At 43.4% G+C, this 22177-nt stretch overlaps 1 protein-coding gene across 1 annotated transcript; it reads right to left on the bottom strand.

Annotated features, from left to right (window-relative positions):
* Positions 1-5968: 5968 nt before the first annotated feature.
* On the bottom strand, positions 5969-7911 carry HSPRO2 (Hs1pro-1_N and Hs1pro-1_C domain-containing protein). Its single transcript, XM_028209954.2, has one exon. The coding sequence runs from the start codon at positions 7747-7749 to the stop codon at positions 6169-6171; it is 1581 nt and encodes a 526-aa protein (XP_028065755.2). The 5' UTR covers positions 7750-7911; the 3' UTR covers positions 5969-6168.
* Positions 7912-22177: the final 14266 nt, after the last annotated feature.

A 22177-nucleotide genomic window follows, 5' to 3' on the forward strand; every position in this document is an offset into this window, starting at 1 on the left:
AGCCGGCCCTTTGTGTTGGTCGATCGGTCTTTTCTGCTGGCCGAATCCTGTTCATCTGCTTTATGCAGGTATTTAGTGCTAGGTGGCACAGACCCTGCCCTCCATACACATGTATGGAGGATTTGCACCCTTTGTTTTAGCTTCTGAAGGAAGCTTGAACCTTTTGAACCCTTGTTTTAAGCTTCTTGAGGAAGCTTGAACCTTTTGAACCTTTGTTTTAGCTTCTTAAGGAAGCTTGAACCGTTTGAACCTTTTTAGCTTCTCCAAGAAGCTTAAACCTCTTTAACTTCTCCAAGAAGCTTGAACCTCTTTAGCTTCTCCAAGAAGCTTGAACCTTTGTTTTAGCTTCTTGAAAAAGCTTGAACCTCTTTAGCTTCTCCAAGAAACTTGAACATTTTTAGCTTCTCCAAGAAGCTTGAACCTTTTTAGCTTCTTGAAGAAGCTTGAACCTCTTTAGCTTCTCCAAGAAGCTTGAACCCTCTTGTTTCTCTATAAGAGAGGGCCTCCCTCTCCTTTAGAGAGGTTCCAAAAATTTGTTTAAGGCTCCAAGATATATCTCTCTTTATATCTCTATATTTTGGGTTCAAAAGGGTTTAGTTCTTGGCCTATTACACCACACCTCATAGCCACACACCTCTACCATTTATCTAAGGTTCTTAGAGGTCATTTTCAGAGGTTAAAGAGTTGGTTCTTGGTCCAAGAACCTGATGGTTTTGCAGCTGTGCATCAAGGGTGAGAATTACCCTCTTTATTCTCCATTTTTGCATACACTTTTAGCCTATCTTGCATGTTGTTTTGAGCTTAACTTATAACTGATAAAAGTTCTATTTTTGCGTGCTTTTGAAGTTTGTTTAAGATTACTTTTGTGTTTGGGGTTATTTACCCCCTCTTAGGCCTTGTTTGGCCTCATTTTTGTGCCTTTTTTGTGAGCTTCGGGACCACCTTGTATTGGCCTTCTCACCATTGAAATCCAGAGAGATTTCAGTAGTGGGGGTGGCATTTTGAGGTCCTAAGAAGGAGAGGGTCATCCCCTCTCCTTGTTGTCTTCAATACTTATCATATTTGCCTCATATGTGAGCACCTTTGTTAAGTTCATGTTGGCCATTTCTTAGCTGGTATTTGTGGTTATTCTTTTGTCATATGCCACTGTTTTTGCCTATCTTGGTCATTCCATGCATGGTTTATACACTTGTAGTGTAAATTTTGCAAACTAGTCTTGTATGTCTCATGTTTGAACATGTGTTTCTAGCTTGTTTTTGGGCCATCTCAGTAGATCTTTGGTGTAGTTTTAACATGACTTAAATCTGTTTTTGCGTGGTTTGGTTGGCCCTTGCATGCCTCATACACTTGTAGTGTAAATCACACACACTAGCTTTGTATGCTCCTTGAAGTAGCATCTCATTTTAGCCTATGTTGTGTCCATTTCAGCATGTTCTTAGGCTTATTTTATCATGTCATACCTTTGTTTAGGTTTGGTTTGGTTAGCCCTTGCATGCTCCATACACTTGCCATGCAATCCCATGAAATAGCCTAACATGCGTCATGTTGTGACATGTCTTTTTAGCATGCTTTTGGCTTGACTTCAAGAAGATTTTATCCATGTTTTGGTATGCTTGAGGTCTGATTTTGGTTGTCTTGGTCACCCATGACTTGTTTTGCATAGCTTTGGTTCAATCTTGCTTGTAAGCTTTGTGTATTGAGTCATTTAGTATGCATTACTTGGTCTATTTCAATGATTTGGCATCATTTGTAGTGTAATTTCAGTCCACGTTTCATGGTCATACACATGCATTTATCACTCTTTAAATGCGTTTGAGAGTTGTGCTTGTATGCCTCATTTATGGACCATTACATGAGCTTTATCTTTGCGCATTCCAAGCCACCATCCCAACACATTTGGCCACTGATTTTGGCATGCTTGAGAGCTACCCATGTTAGTATAAGTCCATCTCACCATATTGTTGCATGCTTGTTTCATTTTGCATGTTGTTGTATGCTATACATGTCCACATGTTTAGGTTGTATGCCTATTGCATATTGCATGCTAACATGCTCATGTTGCATTAGATTTGTTGCACGCTTGGGTTATTTGCATGCATGCTTGCTTGCTTGCTTGCCTAGGTTGCATTGCATTGTGTGTGCATCTCTTGCCTCTTGATCAATCATGATAGAGGTTGGGGCTCTTTATGTGTTTTGTGCATTTCATTCCATATTGAGTTGCACACTTGGCTTCTTTGGCCATCATGCATTGAAATGCGTGATTGATGGTCCGAGAGTCTAAAACCATACTCCTTTGAGTCTTAAACATGATAAGGAGGGTGGTTGTGCAAACATTGCTTTGAAAATGCATTGCCATGCTCTGTTTGCCTTCTGCTGCAGCAAAACAGGATTCTGCAGGAAGAGATGGCCAGTCGGCTATCTTCAGTGCCAACCGGCTATGAATTGTTGGCTGAGAGCCTCACACATGGTCGATGACCAGTTTCCCATGGCCGGTGGCATTGCCTTTTGGCCGGTGACCTTCCACAGTGCTCAGAAGGTGGTTCAGAAACATCCTAGAGACTTGTGCAGTTTTCAAAAGTGCAGAGCAGTGTAAATAGAGGCAGCATGAGTATGGCGATGGATTTCCGAGCGAAACCGAACATGCATGCATTCATCCCTCTTCCCGAGGCCTCTTTACTGCTTTCTTAGCTTAATTAATTTATTTAATTAGTTAAGTGTTGTGTAATAATTAATTAACTTGTTAGTTAGTTAATTTGTATTATTCTTTTGGTCCCTCCGAGAGAGGGCAACTTGTGTAATAAGCATGCGTGTGTGTGATGTATGTCTTCCAACCCCACGTCTTTCTCCCTTTTATTTAACCGCTTACAATGGTTAGTTTTAGGGCACGTTTCAATTAGCATACTTATGATAGCATGTTTTCACACATTCATTCGTATTGCATGCACTAGGCTCGGCGCATCATGCTACCTGCATTGTATTTTAATTCCAATTTGAATACATGTATTAAGTTGCATTTCACATGACATCTTAGAATAGCCGAGCCTATTTCTAGTTGCATTTGTGTTGCATTTGTGTTGCATTAGCCATCTTAACATGAACTAGGATCATACATTTGATTACTAACTAGTTTCTGTTTTGGCTTAGAATACTAGGTAAGCATTTACGCTTTAGCATCCTTGCATGTGTGTGAGTGTTGCCATGACAGTATGTTTACCATGAGGCTATTTGCGTATGTGATGTAACTGTCTGAATGCCTATGGGTGAAAGTTGGATTGCTTGAATTGGGACAATTCATTGAAATCCGTATTTTAGCCTACTTACGAGTAGCAAAACTCAAACCAGTTTTTCGAACAAACGGATATGCAATGCTTTGTTCTAAATTAGGCGATCTAGTCTATACTTGTTTTGTTGTGCGCATCACATAGTAATTCTAACTAATTAACCGAAATAAGAACACATGTGTTTTCAAAAACAAGATATCATGTTTAGTAGTGGCTGATCTTTGATCGTGCGAGCGGGGGTGCTTATAGCTGACCTTTCCCAATCGTACCCAAGTTCCCGAGCCGAGGCAACTTTGGTGATGACGGACACATGGCCTTAAGCACGAGTCAGGGTTTCCTAAATTCCCCCAAAATAAAATATTTAGGTGGCGACTCTGTATTTGGCAAAGCAGTCCATGTTTGGCACTTCTTTCTAAAAATCAGTTTTTTAAAACGATTTGCCGGATTTGGACTCTTTGATGATTTATCAATCTCACATCGCACATTGTGAGATCAGATTAAGAACCGTGATAATTTGAGAGTTCGAACTGTAGTGAGCCCAAATGAACAAAATGAGATTCCCTTCCGGGACGTTCGGGGACGTCTACACTTTATCATTTGGAACATGACCTAACTGACCACTAGAAACTAGAGATTGTAAATGACCAAAAGAAACACGACCTAACCGAGAATGCCATAAGGCAAGAGGAGAACTAGAAGTAGTAGGAACAGCAGTTTGGACAGTGAAAGAACTGGATGAGGGAATGCGAAGGTAGATGAGCTCATACAGACAACCATGTGTATGACCGATCCCAAGAGTCTGTCCCATCTTTGGATCCTGCACACCACAACCGGTTGGGGAAAAGAGAATAGTGAGGCCAAGATCACAGAGTTGACCAATTGAAATAAGATTAAGTGTAATGTTGGGGATTAGATAAGTGTAAGGTAGAGAAATAGTGGAGGTGGAAATCTGACCTATATGACTAACATGCATTAGAGTGCCATCAGCAGTGTGAATAATAGGTAACGTAGAAGAAGATGTAATAGAGGAGAAAAGTGTAGGGTTAGAGGTCATATGGTTGCAACAAACGGAATCAAAATACCAATAAGAGGCACCTGAAGTAACTGAGAGGACAATAGAGGGTGTACCCGAGGTAGAAATAACCTTTTTGACAATAGCTTCAATGTCCTGAAGAATGTAGGGTAGTGACGAGGAAACAACGGATGATGAACCAAAGGCAACTGTAGTAGATGCACGATGTGCTGAACACTGATCTCAGTTGTATATTGTGAAGGGTCTAGAATAGCGACCGTGCTGAGGATAACTGTATGAATGAGCCATGAGGTGATTAAATAATAAATCACAAAGGAGAACCAGTGATAGCGGAGTAGAACTAGATCAAACAGAGTGCATTGGTGAATCTGGAACGTCGAAAATAATTGGAAACGAGGCCAAAATGATCCAAAAAGGTGCAAAAAAAAGGCGAAATAAGCGAAAAATTGAATTTTGGCCAAATAGGGTGCAGGGTTGATGTCAACAAGAGGGAAGCTGATGTCAACAAAGGCTCAGCGCACAATAGCAGAAAAAGCGCGCGACGCACAGCGGCAGATTGGAAAACGCGGGCACACAATAGCAGAACGGCGTACGCATGGCGCATAGTAGTAGGAACGGCACACGCGAGTGCAGGCTGACATCAGGTAATGACATAGGCAAGCAACTGAATGGCGCGTGTGAGAGTGTCGGCGTAAGGCGGAGATGCACAGAGCACAAAAGCAGCACGTGAGGGTGCGTGGATGAGTTTTTGGTGACGTGGTCGGTGCCGTTGGAACCGTGAGGAGATTCTGATCAGTTCAGTGGTAAGGGGAAAAAAATTTGGTGAAAATAAATATGAAACAGTGTTGGAACAGAGATAATAAAGTGTATGGGTGATGGAATGAATGCTGTAGTGCCACTGTATACGGGACTAAGCACAAAGAGAAAAGAAAAGGGCTATAAGTATAGAACCTAGAGCTCTGATACCATATTAAAATGGTTGAAAGATAGGTGAGATTTGTGTATCTTTATTATATTGAATTGAATGAGTGAATACAACAGGAGAAACTTGTATATATATAGGCTAAAAAGAAACCTAGACAAGTATTAGAAGAAAATAAAGATACAAAGATATAGAAATAAGTATAACAAGCATAATATAATAATATACATTAACAAGTAAAATTCTTAATTTTTTTCCTAGGTTCCACTGACCAGTTACATTTTTCGATGCCAAAAACAATCGTACAAACATATCAACATGAAAAATTTATTTATTTCGAAACAAATTGCAAGTTATTTTCTCAATTATAATTGATTCTAAGATTTTAAAATAATTCCACATTTTGCAATCAATTTCTCACGCTTTAAAGGTTGTACTCAAAGTTTGAATATAATTTTCTAGTTGCATCTAATTGGGATTAGAATTGAAATTGGAAGCAAGAATTTTATACTGCTATATAACTTGCTTTATCTAATAAAACATATAATGGGCAAATGTAAGTAAAAGGAGACAGTAATCCAATGACCAGTGTCATTTGAAGCTCAATTGCTATTGGCTATAAACAAAATGAACCTAATTTTCTGACCACATTTTGGGTAATTTTTTATGTCATTGCTCCATAAAATATTGTTGCATCATTAACATCAAACATCAACTTAAACATGTATGGAACATTGATAAAGAATCTCATTTTTAGAAGAATCATTTTACAAGAAAGAAAAAAACTCTAATACAAAATGTGTGTATACAAAATTTGAAAAAAACAAATAATAGTATAATAATTTTAAATAATTCCCAAGTGTGCCCAGTATATAATCCCTCAGAAACCCGAGTCCACTGCCATGAACTCGGACGAGTCCAACTGTGTTGACTCACTTCTTTGCGATACTACCGTTTCTGCCATGCTCCTGACTCCAATATTCTCCGAGAAACGTTTTCGCAGCGTCCAAACTCGGGAAATAGGTCGGTTCGAGGAAGATCTCAGACAATGAATCGCTCGAATCGACGGTCATGAACGATCGATTTGCTTTCGCCTCCAGACTCCCCATCACGATCACAATCAACTGCTTGTACGAGTAGTAGAACTTCTTCAACGCCGATTCGATCGCTTGCAAAGCCTGAAGCAAATGAATCTTCTCAAACCCTAATTTCTTCCTGTAAAGCTTCATCGCCGCCTCTTGGATCCTCGGCCCTCCCATCGGATCCACTTCCACGCCCAGGATGTACGGAACTTTGTGCTTCAGATCCTTCGATTGCTTCGTGATCTCGATGAGTCCTCGCGATCGGAAGCAAAAAGCTTCAGATTCGGACGAGGCTTTGATCGAGAGCTGGCTCTTCAATCGGAGAAAATCGTCAGGATCCATGAGTAGATGCACATCTTCAATTTCGGAGAGAAGTTTCCATATCCTTTCGAGAATCCAGCAATCGCTTGAAGCTCTTTCGAAGTCCTTCGAATCGATTCTCTCGCCGATTCGTTTCAAAAGTTGTTGCGAAACGCAGATCCATGACTCCAAGATCTGTTGCGTTGTGTAGACCGTTCGGTTCTCGTGATTCTCGAGATTCATGAGATCCGATGGGCTTCTCTTCAGAGAATGAAGCTCCGATGGCTTGCATACCAGATCATAGTCGAGGCTCGGCTTGCCGCTGAGGTTCGGTTCTCCCAAACCTAGAGTGTACGGACACCTCCTCATCGCGCACTCGATGGAGTACAGAATCTTCTCTGCAACATCTTCGGATTTCTTCCACGTGGCGAGCCGAGGCAACAAACTGGCTTCGCTGGTTCTGCTCACCACCGTCGTCTCGCCGGAGAGCTTCCACACCTCCGCCGAGCTCCCGTCGCGAGCCAACACGCCTCCCGACGAACTCAGATCGACGATCGGAGCCGAGCCGCGTGTCTCGTCATCCTCGTCTTCGCAGAGAAGGGCTATGAGCTCAACCTGAGTCGTCCCAAGCTCCTCCAACCTCCTCCTCCACTCCCTCCTATTCGCATACGGTCTCGAATCAGACAAAACCGTTGAAACGAACCTAAACGTGATCTCCAAAGCTTGCAACGCAGGTCTAAGAACTGACTCGTTCTTCCAACTCGGAAACTCTCCGCAACCCCATAGCTTCCTCAGCTCCGGAAGACGAAGGTAGTGCTCGTAAGCCAAAAAAACCGAGTCAGACGACGGCGATAAACCGCCGACTCGAATCGGCAACGGTTCAGAAATGTTGAGCTTGGATGAAAGTTTGGGTGATTTGTTGGGTGAATCAGCAGTAACCATCTTTGCTTTCCAGTCCAAATCGACCATTATGTGGAAAAATATATATGAATTTGTATAGATTGATATTGATTGAAGAACAGATAGATATGGTGTGTTTTGGCTTTGAAACAAAGAGGAGAGGGAGAAAGATGTATTTATAGGTGAATTGGAGTTTGAATGGGAGGGAAACGCGTGGAAACGGAGATACATGGAATATCAAAGTCGCGGCTGCGAGGAAAATTTTAAAATAATTAATTAAATCTAGAAATTATCCGAAAAATGTAAAGGAAGTTGAATTTAAACGGCACATATCATGCAAAGCTTATCCATATACGGATGGTATAAGATATTAGATAGTCGGTCTAATTTCCGTAATGACAAAATTGCCCTGGTTCTTGTTTTTTGACCTTAGTCCGATTATTTTCTGTTTTTTACTTTTTCAATTTTTTTTAATATTTTATAAAAAGACGGAGAAAATGAATTTTAGGTCTTGTATTGAATTTTTTAATTTTTTAATTAAAACTTTCGCGTTAAACGGGATCTAAATAGAATTTGTATGTTCGAAAAAAGATTAAGGGTCTAAATTAAGAAATTTAAAAGTTTTAATTAGCCTCTGTTTGAGAAGTGGGTTAATTTTTTAATTTTTTGACTTTTTAATTTTTTTGATTATTTTAGTCTGAGTTAAAAAAATTGGTTTGGAAAGAATTTTTTAGTTTTTTAGCTTTTTTGATTTTTTTTTTTGTGAAAAAAGAGTGTAATGATTATGAGCTAGATGTGATATTTTGTTTATTGTGGTTAAAATAGCTTTTTTTGTCTTTTGTGACTATTTTAGCCACAAAATCACTTGCCAAACACCACCTTAATGTATGAGTTTTATGTAATGTGATATTTTGATCTTAATTTTTTTTTTCTTTTTGTTTTTTTAAAAAATTTTCAAATTATTAATGCTCTTTTAAAACTTTTAAATTAAAAAAATGTATCATTTCTCTTGTATGTATCCACCCTAGCGAACTGGATTGGACTTGTTTGGGATTATGGTTATGTTTGAGTGATATATTGCAAAGCTTTCTTGATAGGTTAGCAAAGATTTTCCCAGTGTGTTCTAAACTCTTTTGTATAATATTATATGGATTAATCAATATACTAATTAATATATTAACAGGTAATATAACATAATTTTAAAGATTTCGAGTATTTATAATTTGTATAATAAGTGGGGTTAATAATTGAGAGGGTAATTTTTGGGAAAAATTGGGCCGAGCTTCGAGTTGGGTTTCGAGGCCCAAAACGTAGAGGACTAGGTAAAAAGGCCGTACTGAATACTCCGGCCTAGAAGGCAAGGTTACTCCGGCCTTGGGGAGACAATGTTACTTCGGCCCAAGGAGGTGATTGTATTCCGGCTCAAGAAAAGATAGTTGCTTCGGCCCAAGGAGGAGTAAAGCTACTCCGGTCCAGAGGCAACTCGGAGTTAGGCCGGTCGCAGAGTTAGTCCGGTCGCAATATGTTCTGGGAAGACCGGCTTCGGAGTTAGTCCGGTCATGACATACTCTGGTTAGGTCAGTCAGAACTTGCTACTTGGAAGTTTGATCTAAACGCACCAAGGTTAAACAAGGGCAGCCGAAGTAATGAGTTAGTAGAGAAGACCGAGCTAAGGATAGTTCGGCCTTCTATGTGGCTCAGCATAGCCAGTGTTATTTCGGTCATGTGGTAGTTCGGCCATGGAGAAAACCATCCCACTTGGTTTAAGCAGTGGGGGAGAGTGTAAAAGGATAAGCATTATCCTTTGGAGTATGAATCCTAGGAGGACTCTGCATGGAGAAATACAAGTCCTACCAGGATTGTGCCACGGGAAACTTATAAAAGCCTACAAGTATCACCTTGGAGGAGGTAATTGAACACAATCTTTCTGAGAACTTAGAGCTTTGTCTATTTGTCAAGTTTTCTGACTTAGGCATCGGAGAGGTTTCCGGCACACACCCGCCGGCTAGCTCACGTTTGTGTTTTCAGGTGACAAAGCGACGTCGTACGGAGGAGCGTGAACTTGGTCAACAGGATTATACGAGGAGAATTATTTCCTCCCCGTACAATTGGCGCCGTCTGTGGGAAGAACAGACAAGAACAAAAACCTCTTGACTAGGCTTCTCCTTTTCTCATTCAATGGCACACATTGAAGACTTGCCGCAGTCCGCCGTCGACGGACTAACTCCAGAAGGGGGCGCGAGGCGTGAAGGATTACCTGCTGTCCCTCCCATGGCGGACTTGGAGCCCCAACAACATAATTCCAGGAGGAGTGGCAGGGGAAGGCGGAATGGCAGCCCTCGTCACTCTCAAAGTCCCGACAGACAAAGGAGGAGGATTGATCCTCAAGCCCTAGAAGATCGCGTAAAGGAACAGGATGAACTAATTCGAAGGATGGCGGCGGACATGGTGGCTTTGAAACGCCAGATGAAGACTAAAGATGTGGCGACAGGAGAGGGGCGCAAGCACAAGACGCCCCCTCGCCACTCAGAGAATCGTAGTAGGAATGCTACACCCTCCCAAGGAGAGAGCAGAAGCCTCAGGACAGGCGACACTCACTCCTTATCTTCAAGGACTCGTCACTCCAGGTCTGAGAGGACGAGATCCGAAAGATCATATACTGAAGGAAGCACGTATTGGCCTTCACATTCACACCAAACCAGATCCAGACAAACAGAGCTGCCCAGGTCATCCGACTTACGAACCGTGCTAGAAGAAAAAGCACGATGCAAGGAGGATGCCAGGGCAAGAGATCCACACCGAGTTTCGGCCATACAACGGTTGGCTCCTCGGACGCATGGAAGCGTCGAGGTTGGAATGCCAATACCGCGACCGGCCTACGAACCGACGGACAAGGCATTGGCAAGACTACAGACTTCGCCGTTTGTCCCAGCGATCGAAAACGCACCCCTACCATCAGGCTTCCTTCAGCCGAAATTCAATACATATGAAGGGAAGACGGACCCGTATTCACACTTGAGCCACTTTCGCCAAGTCATGGTTGTGTACAGGCGAAACGAGGCCTTAATGTGCATACTCTTCCCATCAAGTCTGGGCGACCTAGGCTTGACTTGGTTTGAAAAACTCCCAGAGGGCAGCATAGCCTCCTGGGCCCAATTGGCAGAAGCGTTCGTAACAAGGTTTCGGACAAATACTAAAACACCGGTGGAGATAGACCAGTTACTCTCCATCGACATGGGTGAAAAAGAGACCCTCAGATCTTACAACAGTCGCTACTGGGAGACATTCAACCAGATTGGAGACTGCCCCACCAATCTAGCCATTGCGCAGTATAAAAGAGGCCTACCAGTAGGGAATCGACTAAGGGACTCGATCACCATGACACCACCCCTCACCATGGAGGCCCTGATGGAAAGAGTGCATCAGCACATCAGGGTAGAAGAGGATGGCGCGCGTGCTAAAGCAAAATCAAGTACGACCGCGGCACCAGAAAAGAAAACCCCTGCCAAGGTCAACACGGTTGACCGAAATAACAAGAACGGACGTGGCAGACGAGATAACGGAGAAGACCCAGACAAAAGATGGTTGAGAATCCGCACTGCCATAACAACGGTGTTCAAAAAACCAATATATCGGATTCTGAGCGAAATCAAAGATGAGCCTTTTGTCAAGTGGCCAGCCAAGCTTGGGGAAGCTCAGAAGAATTACGACGACAGATCACGGTGCACCTTCCACAAAGAAAAGGGGCACCGAACTGAGAATTGCACGCCACTAAGACAGCACTTGGAAGAATTGGTGGCAGCAGGCCACTTGGACAAATACATTGAAGGAGGAGCGCAACCGGCCCCCCAAGACCATAATGACCATCCCAATAGAATGCCAATCGATGCACCACCCCAAGGCATTATCAATGTAATTCATGGAGTTTTTGAACCCGAGCGCGTATGTGAGCTCAGAGGTTCAATCAAGAAGGCTGAGCACTTTAGGGAAATATTGAGTGCCCAACCTGCCATCAAGAAGGGGAGGACAGAGGCAGCTAACATCATGACCTTTTCAGATAAGGACTTAGAACGAATTTACTGCCCCCATAATGATGCCCTGGTCGTCACTCTCCGAGTCAAGGATTTTGACGTCAAGCGGATTCTAATTGACCAGGGTAGTTCATGTGAGATCATGTATTACGACACATTCAAACAACTGAAACTGCAAGACAAAGACTTGGCACCTGCAGTTTCTCCCCTGATTGGATTCAACTCCATGCCAGAGTGGCCCGTCGGCAAAATAATCCTTCCAGTCAGAGCAGGAAGTGTAACAAAACAGGTGGAGTTCTGGGTATTGAAGGTCCCCTCCACCTACAACATCATCCTGGGCAGAACATGGCTGCATGCCATGCGTTCGGTAGCGTCATCATACCATCAGGTAATGCGGTTCCCCAATGACGCCGGTATAATTGAAGAAGTCTATGGCGATCAGATCATGTCAAAACAGTGCTTCGCCACAGCGAATGGAAGCCGAGCTGCCAAAGGATACGTTCATTCGGTGGAAGAGCCAGAAAGTAATGAACTATTCGCTGACGTCGGCAAAGAGGCTGATCAGAAAGCAGTGGAAGACTTGGTGGAAGTAAACATAGATGAGAAGAACCCGGATAAGTTCTTCTTGCTTGGCTCGTCATTGTCCAGCGCTGAGAGATTAGAGGTCTTAGAATTCTTGACCTCTAATATCGAAGTGTTTGCCTGGACACCTTACGACATGCCAGGCATTGATCCAAACTTCATCAGTCACCAACTCAATGTCCACCCATCCGCCAGACCAGTCATTCAACGCACACGCAGATCGGCACTCCACCACGCCGAAATAGTGGCAGAAGAGGTAGGCAACCTGCTGGAGGCAGGAGCGATAAGGGAAGTGCACTACCCAAGATGGATCTCCAACACCGTCGTAGTGCCAAAAAAGAATGGTAAATGGCGTGTCTGCGTCGACTACAAAACGGTCAACAAGGCATGCCCAAAAGATAGCTTCCCTCTACCAAGGATAGATCAACTGGTGGACCTAACGGCAGGGCATAACCGTCTCAGCTTCCTGGATGCATACAGAGGCTACCACCAGATCGCCATGCATGAACCAGACCAGGAGGTCACATCCATCACAACACCAAGGGGGTTATATTGCTACAAGGTCATGCCCTTTGGCCTAAAGAACGCAGGGGCGACATTCCAAAGGATGGTCACCAAGATGTTTGAACCATTGTTCGGCAGAACAATGGAGGCTTACATCGACGACATGGTGGTCAAAAGCAAGGATAAGAATGACCATCTGAAAGATTTGGGCGAGATGTTCCAGATCCTGAAGAAACACAAGTTGCGCCTCAACGCGTCCAAATGCGCATTCGGAGTGGGATCTGGCAAATTCTTGGGCTTCCTAGTGACCAACCGAGGTATAGAAGCAGACCCCTCTCAGATCAAAGCGATCCAAGAGCTGGAGAGACCAAACTCAGTCAAAGAAGTGCAGCATCTCACTGGAATGGCGGCAGCACTCAACCGATTCATAAGCAGATCGTCGGACAGACTAAGACCGTTCTTCCAAGCTTTAAAGGCCAAGTTTGAGTGGGATGAAGAATGCGACCGAGCTCTGGAAAGCTTGAAGGAGTACATGTCTTCCCCACCACTACTTGTTACTCCAGTTCCTGGTGAAGAACTCTTTTTGTACCTGGCAGTTTCTCAGCACGCAGTTAGCGCAGTGTTGGTTCGTGCAGAAGAAATACAACACCTACCCATCTTTTATGTAAGCAAGACATTGTTGGGAGCCGAAATAAGGTACTTGCCCTTAGAGAAGCTAGCATTAGCGTTAATGATGGCATCCAGAAAGTTGGCGCATTACTTTCACGCCCACACCATAGTCGTCCTCACAGCCTTTCCACTAAAAGCTCTGTTTGAAAGGGCGAACTTCAGTGGGCGAATTTTGAAATGAGCAGTAGAGTTGGGACAATTCGACATCAAGTTCCAACCCAAGACCGCAATAAAAGCTCAATCCTTGGCAGACTTCGTCGCAGAGTTTACTCCTGGAAGCCATCATATCTGCCCAGTCGACCTGACTGACTCAACCGAACTAGAGACGGAAGTTGACGCCGGAATAGCGCAACCCCTAGTGGAAGGTAGTCCATCAACCGAACTAGGGACGGAAGTTGATGCCGGAATAGCACAACCCCTAGTGGAAGGTAGTCCATCAAGCACAAAGGCAGACCATACTAAGAACAACAAGGAGGAGCCAAACAAAGGCTCACCAGCAGTTCAAACAGAGGACGAAGGGCAGACAGCCAACCTGGACTTTGAAGAAAACACCATTCTTGACCTCACGACATCGTCTGATCCTTCCACTTGCTGGAAACTATTCGTTGGAGAGATGTGGAAGCTCTTTGTGGATGGAGCATCCAACCGACATGGTGCAGGGCTTGGCATAGTCCTCATCTCTCCAGACGGCCTGGTTATAGAGCAAGCAGTCAACCTTGGCTTCCCAGCATCTAACAACGAAGCAGAGTATGAGGCGCTTCTCGCAGGACTCAAGTCGGCACACTTCATGAAAGCAACCGAACTAATGGTATACAGTGACTCTCTGCTGGTGGTAAACCAAATTTCTGGCGAATACGAAGCAAAGGACGACAGAATGGCCAAGTACCAAGAGTTAGTCAGAACAGAGATCAAGAAGTTTGATGTGGTAAGGATAGAACAAATTGGCAGGGAGGAAAACAGCCGAGCGGACGAGCTAGCAAGCCTTGCCTCAATGGCAGATACATCAATCCCTCATCCATTGCTCATCGACTTCTTACCAAGACCAAGCATAGAAGACCCCGAAGCAGAAGAAATATGTTGCGCAGAATTAGGCCCTTCTTGGATGGATCCCATCATCCTGTTCTTAAAAGACGGCATCCTACCAGAAGAGAAAAAAGAAGCCAACAGAATAAGGGCAAAGTCGCAGCGGTTTTGGCTATCTCCATCTTTGGCATTATACAAGAAATCATTTTCTGGGCCTTACCTCAAGTGCGTTCATCCCAGCCAAGTAGAAGCCTTCCTGTTCGAAATACATGAAGGGGTATGTGGAAGTCATCAAGGGGGAAGGTTGCTCGCCTACAGGGCTATTTCACAAGGATATTGGTGGCCATATATGCAAGCAGACTCAGAGAAATACGTGAAGAAGTGTGAAAAATGCCAGAAATTCGCGCACCAAATACATCAACCAGCAAGAGAACTCCTACCTTTAACTAGCCCATGGCCTTTCGCAATGTGGGGCTTAGACATAGTAGGACCACTTCCAACAGCACCCGGAGGCAGAAAATTCTTTCTCGCAACAACGGACTACTTCACAAAGTGGGTGGAAGCAGAAGCATTGGCATCAATCAAAGAAAAAGATGTGAAAAAGTTTGTTTGGCAGAATATTATCACTCGGTTTGGCATACCAAAAGCACTGATCTCAGACAATGAAACTCAGTTCGACGGCAGGATCTTTAGAAGCTTTTGTGAAGAATATAAGATAGAGTTCTACAATTCCACACCGGCGTATCCTCAAGCAAATGGGCAGGCTGAAGCATCAAATAAAGTCGTCTTGGATGGACTAAAGAAAAGGCTAGAGAAAGCAAAAGGCAAGTGGGCGGATGAACTTCCTCATGTTTTATGGGCTTACCGCACCACACCTCGGCGATCAACTGGAGAAACACCATTTTCCTTAGCCTATGGCATGGAAGCAGTGATCCCACTAGAAGTTGGCCTCCCCACAATTCGAAGCGAAAATTTTGATCCAGACTTAAATGGAGAAGCCATAGCCTTAGAACTCGACCTTGCAGAAGAAAGAAGAGAAAGAGCGCTAGTCCACATCGCCTCATACCAACGAGAGTTAATCAGAAAATACAGCAAAAAAGTGCATCCAAGACAATTCAAGATTGGGGATTGGGTACTACGCACAGTAATGGGAAACACCTTGGTCCCAGGAGACGGCAAGTTAGGCCCAAATTGGGAAGGTCCTTACAAGGTGGTTGGGTTAGCAGGCAAAGGGGCATACCACCTAGAAGACAAGGATGGCAAGGCAATCCCTAGGCCATGGAACACGGCCAATCTCAAGTTATTTTACTTTTAGCTCTTCTTTTTTCAAACATGTGTAATTTTTTCTTCCTTCAATAAAATGAGAAATTTTTTTTTAGCACGAATTATTCTTTGTAAAAGTTAAGCTTTAAAGACTAAGTATATTGTAAGCATTCTATTCTAAGTTAGCCGTAAAAACTAACTCAGAGGTTGGCTGGATTAAACCAACACCCTTCCTAAGCCCAGGATAAGGATCCAGGCTGCAGGACATTTGGTCGGAATAACCAAATACTATAAGTTAGCTGGAAAAACTAACTTCAATGGTTGGCTGGAATAAACCAACTCTTGTTACTCTTCAGCCGAAGTAAGTGTATGGCTGAAGAGTGGTTGGCTGGAATAAACCAACTCTTGTTACTCTTCAGCCGAAGTAAGGGTAAGGCTGAAGAGTGGTTGGCTGGAATAAACCAACACTTTGTACTCCTTAGCCGAAGTAAGTGCATGACTAAGGAGTGGTTGGCTGGAATAAACCAACTCTTGTTACTCTTCAGCCGAAGTAAGTGTATGGCTGAAGAGTGGTTGGCTGGAATAAACCAACTCTTGTTACTCTTCAGCCGAAGTAAGGGTAAGGCTGAAGAGTGGTTGGCTGGAATAAACCAAACACTTTGTACTCCTTAGCCGAAGTAAGTGCATGACTAAGGAGTGGTTGGCTGGAATAAACCAACACTTTGTACTCCTTAGCCGAAGTAAGCGCATGACTAAGGAGTGGTTGGCTGGAATAAACCAACTCTCGTTACTCTTCAGCCGAAGTAAGTGTATGACTGAAGAGTGGTTGGCTGGAATAAACTAACTCTTGTGACTCTTCAGCCGAAGTAAGTGTAAGGCTGAAGAGTGGTTGGCTGGATTAAACCAACACTTAGTACTCCTCAGCCGAAGTAATTATGTCGGCTAAGGAGTGGTTGGCTGGTAAGTATAGTTTAACCAACCAAAACCGAAATAACAGTTGGAGTAACAGAAGACATTACAAAGCACAGGCATACACATCAAAACCGGAGTAAGAGTTGCGTAAAATTTTCATTCAACAAGAAGTCATTACATGGGCATACTTCGGTTACAAAGAGAAGACAAAATCAAGAAAAAAGATCTTCGATCTCGGCGTCAAAGGCAGCATCGGCGTCAACTCGAAGACCGGTTTCGGGCGCAAGGACGTTTTCAGAAGAAAGAATGGTTTCGGCTGGAGCCACAGTTTCACTTGGTGGATCAATAGTTAGATCTTCCACCATGGGCTTCGACCGAACTACCTGATCCTCATTCACAACCGAAGTATCCTCAGGGGCAGAGTCTTCATCAGAGTCTTCATCATCTGAGCCCTCAAGGAACTGCTGTTGCATGGCCGTGGCATATTCCATCAGGGAGTTCGGTATAAAGTAGGCTGGAGGGTTGAAAACCTCGGTCTGAGGATCTTGACCGAGCTTCTCAACGGCTCCCCTCCAGCCGCACTTAAAAAAGAGCTCCTTGGCAGCATTACATTGTTGGGCATAAGCATCCTCTGCCCTCTTGAAGCCTTGTTTGTCAGCCTCCTTCACCTTCTCCTTTATTTCGGCATCTTTCTTTCTTTCGAGCTTCACCAGCTCACGCAAGTACTTGTCCTTCAGAGCAATGGCAGTCTTTTGTTTTTCAGCTTCGGCCGAACTAACCATTCCGGTCAGTCGGCCGACCTCGCCTCGGAGTTCGGCCATTTCGTTTCTGGCCTCTTCCAGTTCGGCCGACTTCGCCTCTGCTTCTGCCGCTGCTTGCCTGGTCACTTTCCTCAGCTCTAGCACTCTCCTGTGGGTGATTTGGTTCTTCTGAATGGCCTGACAAAGCAACTTCCTTTTAGCCGAAGAAAAAGTTGAAAATAAAAAGAGGAAAAAATAGAAATTCGACCGAAGTTACTAACCAGAATCATTGATTTAGTCGCAGACCGAATGGACTTCAGCTCGGTGGTTAATTGTTTTTGGTGATGCTCCATGTCTTTGGGCAGACACACGCTCTTGGCCAGATTGATGGCCAACAGGTGGTCTTTCTCAGCAACGACCGAGTCTGTGTCTAGAATGTCTCGGTCGTTGAAGGTTAGTTTCGGTGCCCAGCAGCCGATGGTTCGGTCGGAAGACTCCGGTTGGGGGCTCGGTGGTAAGCTCGGCTGAATAGGAGTTTCTTCATCAATCAAAACTCGTTCGGGCTCGGAAGTTCGGGCACGTTTGGTTCGGCGGGAAGAGGATGGCTGTTGGGAAGGAAAGGCGACAACAGCAGGCTGCGGTTGGCTGGGAGGCGCCACTTCGGGCCTAGTTGTTTCGGTGAGAAGGGCCCTGACTCTGCTCCTTTTCGCCATCTCTTCTTCTGCGGTTAGAGGGACAAGTCTTATCTCGGGCAAAGTTGGGTCCGGCTCCGGTGCCTCTTCAAGAAGGAAGTCAGTCACCCTTGCTTTTCGGCGACCGCTGTAGCGATAGGTCGGCTCAAAATTTAGAAGCTTGGCCCAATCTCTTTCTTTAATCCGAAATGCGGCTCGCAAGACTCCGAGGTTGGGATAGCTATACAAGGAATGGAGATGGGCGAAATCTGCAAAAAAGAGAGAAGTGTTAGTTCGGCTAATAGACTAAACAACCGAGATAACACACAAAGCAGAAGACCGAAGTAAAATTACCAGGCTCTCCCATTTTCCAATTTATAGGTCGCCCAGGAATTTGAGCTTGAAAATCCTCAAAGTTCCCAGAGACCCAAAAGAAATCATCATCGTTAAGATCTTTGTCCGGAGTGTGCTTAATTATCTTCTCTCGGCGGCGGCGAATTCTAAGGTAGTAGACCCACCCAGCATTCTTTGAGCCGATGGAATACTGATGAAAGATCTCGGCCAGACCAAGATTTAGTCCGGTTTGGTGGTTTAATGCGGCTATCCCCATTATAATACGATATGTATTGGTGGATAGTTGGGTGGGGCATAACCTAGTCTGTCTAAGAAATTCGCAGATTAGCGGTTGGACAGGAAACCGTAGTCCGGTTTCTATTATGGATTGAAGGGTAAAGGGGACGAAGCCTTCATTGTTCCAGGGGGTAGCATCTTTTTCGGCCAACGTCAGATGGACATCATTAGGAATCTGGTAATCTTGCCTAAATTCGGCCATGCCACCAGGGGTTTCGACTAAATATCTATACTTACCCATTTGTTGTATAATTTATGAATAAATTATTTCGGTACAAAAACTAGGCTCAGTAGCTCGGATTGAGCACACGCAGGAGTGCCTGGGCAACCTAAGTCTGCAAAGTAGAAAACAAAGGGGTTAAGCACAGATCGTTGGACCGCGCTACAAATTATAAGCAAGATATACAAATCCTACTTCGGCTTAGTGGGCTGGTTCTACCTCGGCTCATCAGAAGGTTTCTTAGCTCGGTTTTGAGCAGTTTAGACCGGTTTAACGTCTAGGGGCAGCTTTCTGAGTTCGGTCTAAAAAACTAAGAAAGCTGGTTTAGTCCCAAGGCCTAAATCGGTTGCGGTGTGAGGAAAGTTACTCCGGCTGAGCCCCTAGGGGGGGCTTTCTGAGTTCGGTTTCAGAACTAAGAAAGCCGGCTTGGCCCCAAGGTCTTAGCTCGGTTGGAGACCGAAGTACCTAGTTCGGTAAGTGCAAGCTTGTTCGGTGAACTTATCTTGGCTAGAGTGGGTCAGAAGAAACTACTGACATTCCTACAAGTTCTAGTCCGGTTATTTCCTAAATCTATATACATAACACAAACAGTATCCTAGTTCGGTTACTATGTGATTTTGGATCCAAGATTGGTTTCTCTACATAACAGTTCATACACGTACAAGTTCTATGATTTTTTCATGAAAGTACAGAAGCAAAAACAAGAAATACACAAGCATGCTTCACCCAGATAAGAGAAAACAGAAAAGAAGAAAGCAAAAACAAGTTTTTTCAAACTTACCAGAGGGAAACGAAGGCGAGGGAGGAAGAATGGCAGCAAAACCACAGCCTTTTCAAGAACAGTGGAAGAACAGTTAGAGCACACAGAGAGAAGACGAAGGATTTGAAGAATGTAAGTGAATGATTCAAAGGTAGAATGGTTCTTTTGTGAAAAAGGAGAGAGAAAGAAGCGGCAAAAAGGGGCGGGAACTGTACGAAATTTTTTAGGGCGGCGTGACAGTTGGCCACAGCCTACCAGAGTTTGCCACGTGTCACTGGAATGGGAAGCGTTACAGTCGCTGTGATCGAAGAGACGTTTTGACCGGATATAGTGATACCCGACGTAAACTTGGCTCGGCTGGAAAGGCTAAAGGATTTTTAGCTCGGCTGAAAAAGGGTAACAAACTCTAGCTCGGCCAGAAGGCTGGTAATCCCAATCATGTTGCACAGATGGAATTAAGGGGCAATTGAGAGGGTAATTTTTGGGAAAAATTGGGCCGAGCTTCGAGTTGGGTTTCGAGGCCCAAAACGTAGAGGACTAGGTAAAAAGGCCGTACTGAATACTCCGGCCTAGAAGGCAAGGTTACTCCGGCCTTGGGGAGACAATGTTACTTCGACCCAAGGAGGTGATTGTATTCCGGCTCAAGAAAAGATAGTTGCTTCGGCCCAAGGAGGAGTAAAGCTACTCCAGTCCAGAGGCAACTCGGAGTTAGGCCGGTCGCAGAGTTAGTCCGGTCGCAATATGTTCTGGGAAGACCGGCTTCGGAGTTAGTCCGGTCGTGACATACTCTGGTTAGGTCAGTCAGAACTTGCTACTTGGAAGTTTGATCTAAACGCACCAAGGTTAAACAAGGGCAGCCGAAGTAATGAGTTAGTAGAGAAGACCGAGCTAAGGATAGTTCGGCCTTCTATGTGGCTCAGCATAGCCAGTGTTATTTCGGTCATGTGGTAATTCGGCCATGGAGAAAACCATCCCACTTGGTTTAAGCAGTGGGGGAGGGTGTAAAAGGATAAGCATTATCCTTTGGAGTATGAATCCTAGGAGGACTCTGCATGGAGAAATACAACTCCTACCAGGATTGTGCCACGGGAAACTTATAAAAGCCTACAAGCATCACCTTGGAGGAGGTAATTGAACACAATCTTTCTAAGAACTTAGAGCTTTGTCTATTTGTCAAGTTTTCTGACTTAGGCATCGGAGAGGTTTCCGGCACACACCCGCCGGCTAGCTCACGTTTGTGTTTTCAGGTGACAAAGCGACGTCGTACGGAGGAGCGTGAACTTGGTCAACAGGATTATACGAGGAGAATTATTTCCTCCCCGTACAATAATAATGATATAATACTAGTTGGCACACTAGTGTGTATATTAATTAATGCATGTAGTACCACCGAACTCTCATGTGAATACATAGATATCATAGGATTATGGTTAGCATTAGGTCTTGTTTGGCAACATCACTTTTTAACTTAAAAGTTAAAAAATCATTAAAAAAATTAAAAAGCTAACAACCTATATCAAAAAGTAAAAGATTTTTTTTTCTCTCTACTTTTTACACATTTTTTCATAAAAAATAAAAAGTTATCCCAAATATTTTTTTTTTATATCATATTTTAACCAAAAAATTAAAAAATTACTTAAAAAATATATTTCCAAACGAGGCCTTAATAGTGATATATAACAATGATCAGGTAATAGTTGGAACTAATATCGTAAGATTAATTGTAATTAATTTTGGTTAGAATGTGATAAAAGATGAGATAAGAGACCGTGAATATTTTTTGGACAAATTATAAAATTAAAAAAAAAGGGCAAGGTTTAGTGTGTTTTTTAAATTAAACTCAAGCATTTTAGTTTCATCAATTTAAATTCTGAATTTCATTCTATATCACAATCTACACTCTCATCTATCTATGTCCATTTCAATTATTTTGTCTAATGAATTTTTTTTTTATTTTTGAAATCCACGTAGCAATTATTATTTGCTCTTAACATGTCGTAAAAATATTTATTAAAAAATTATATTTAATAAAAAAAATTGAAACCCACCCCTTCATCCTCTACTTACACCCGCCCATCACCACCAATAAGCCACCGCCACCCCATCCATAACCCACATTTTACATCCATTATCGACAGCCCTCAAATCTACCATTCCTACCACCACTTCTCTTAGATCCACCAAGCTTCACCCCCACACGCCACTGCCTCATTCAAATCGTTTCCTTTCACCTTCATATCTGTCGTCACCTCCACCGCAATGAAGAACAATGATGAATTGTAGAGAGTTCGACGGTGGTAGACTGTGGAGAGTATGGAAAAATAAATTTGTGTGTTGGGATTCAATCTTCCTTCTTTTTTTCTTTTCTTTTTTTGGATAAGTAAGTCATATTATAACCAAAAAAGAAAAAAAGATATACAATGAAATTCAATACACATCTTTCACAGGAAGAACAAAAATAAACAAAAACAAACTACTCCATCAAAAGAAACAAACTAAGTCTATAGAAGATAAACACAACATTCACAACAAAAATGATTCAAAATTTCTTTCTAAAACTCTTCAAGTTATGAAGTTTCACTTTGAGTTTTCTTTTATTATTCTCCTTTGTAGTCTCCCAATTACTGGAGTCACTTAGAGATGGACTCCCTCTA

The sequence above is a fragment of the Camellia sinensis genome, chromosome 1 (genome assembly GCF_055761805.1).
Source record: "Camellia sinensis isolate YWXY chromosome 1, ASM5576180v1, whole genome shotgun sequence".
In the NCBI taxonomy this organism is placed as follows: Eukaryota; Viridiplantae; Streptophyta; class Magnoliopsida; order Ericales; family Theaceae; genus Camellia; species Camellia sinensis.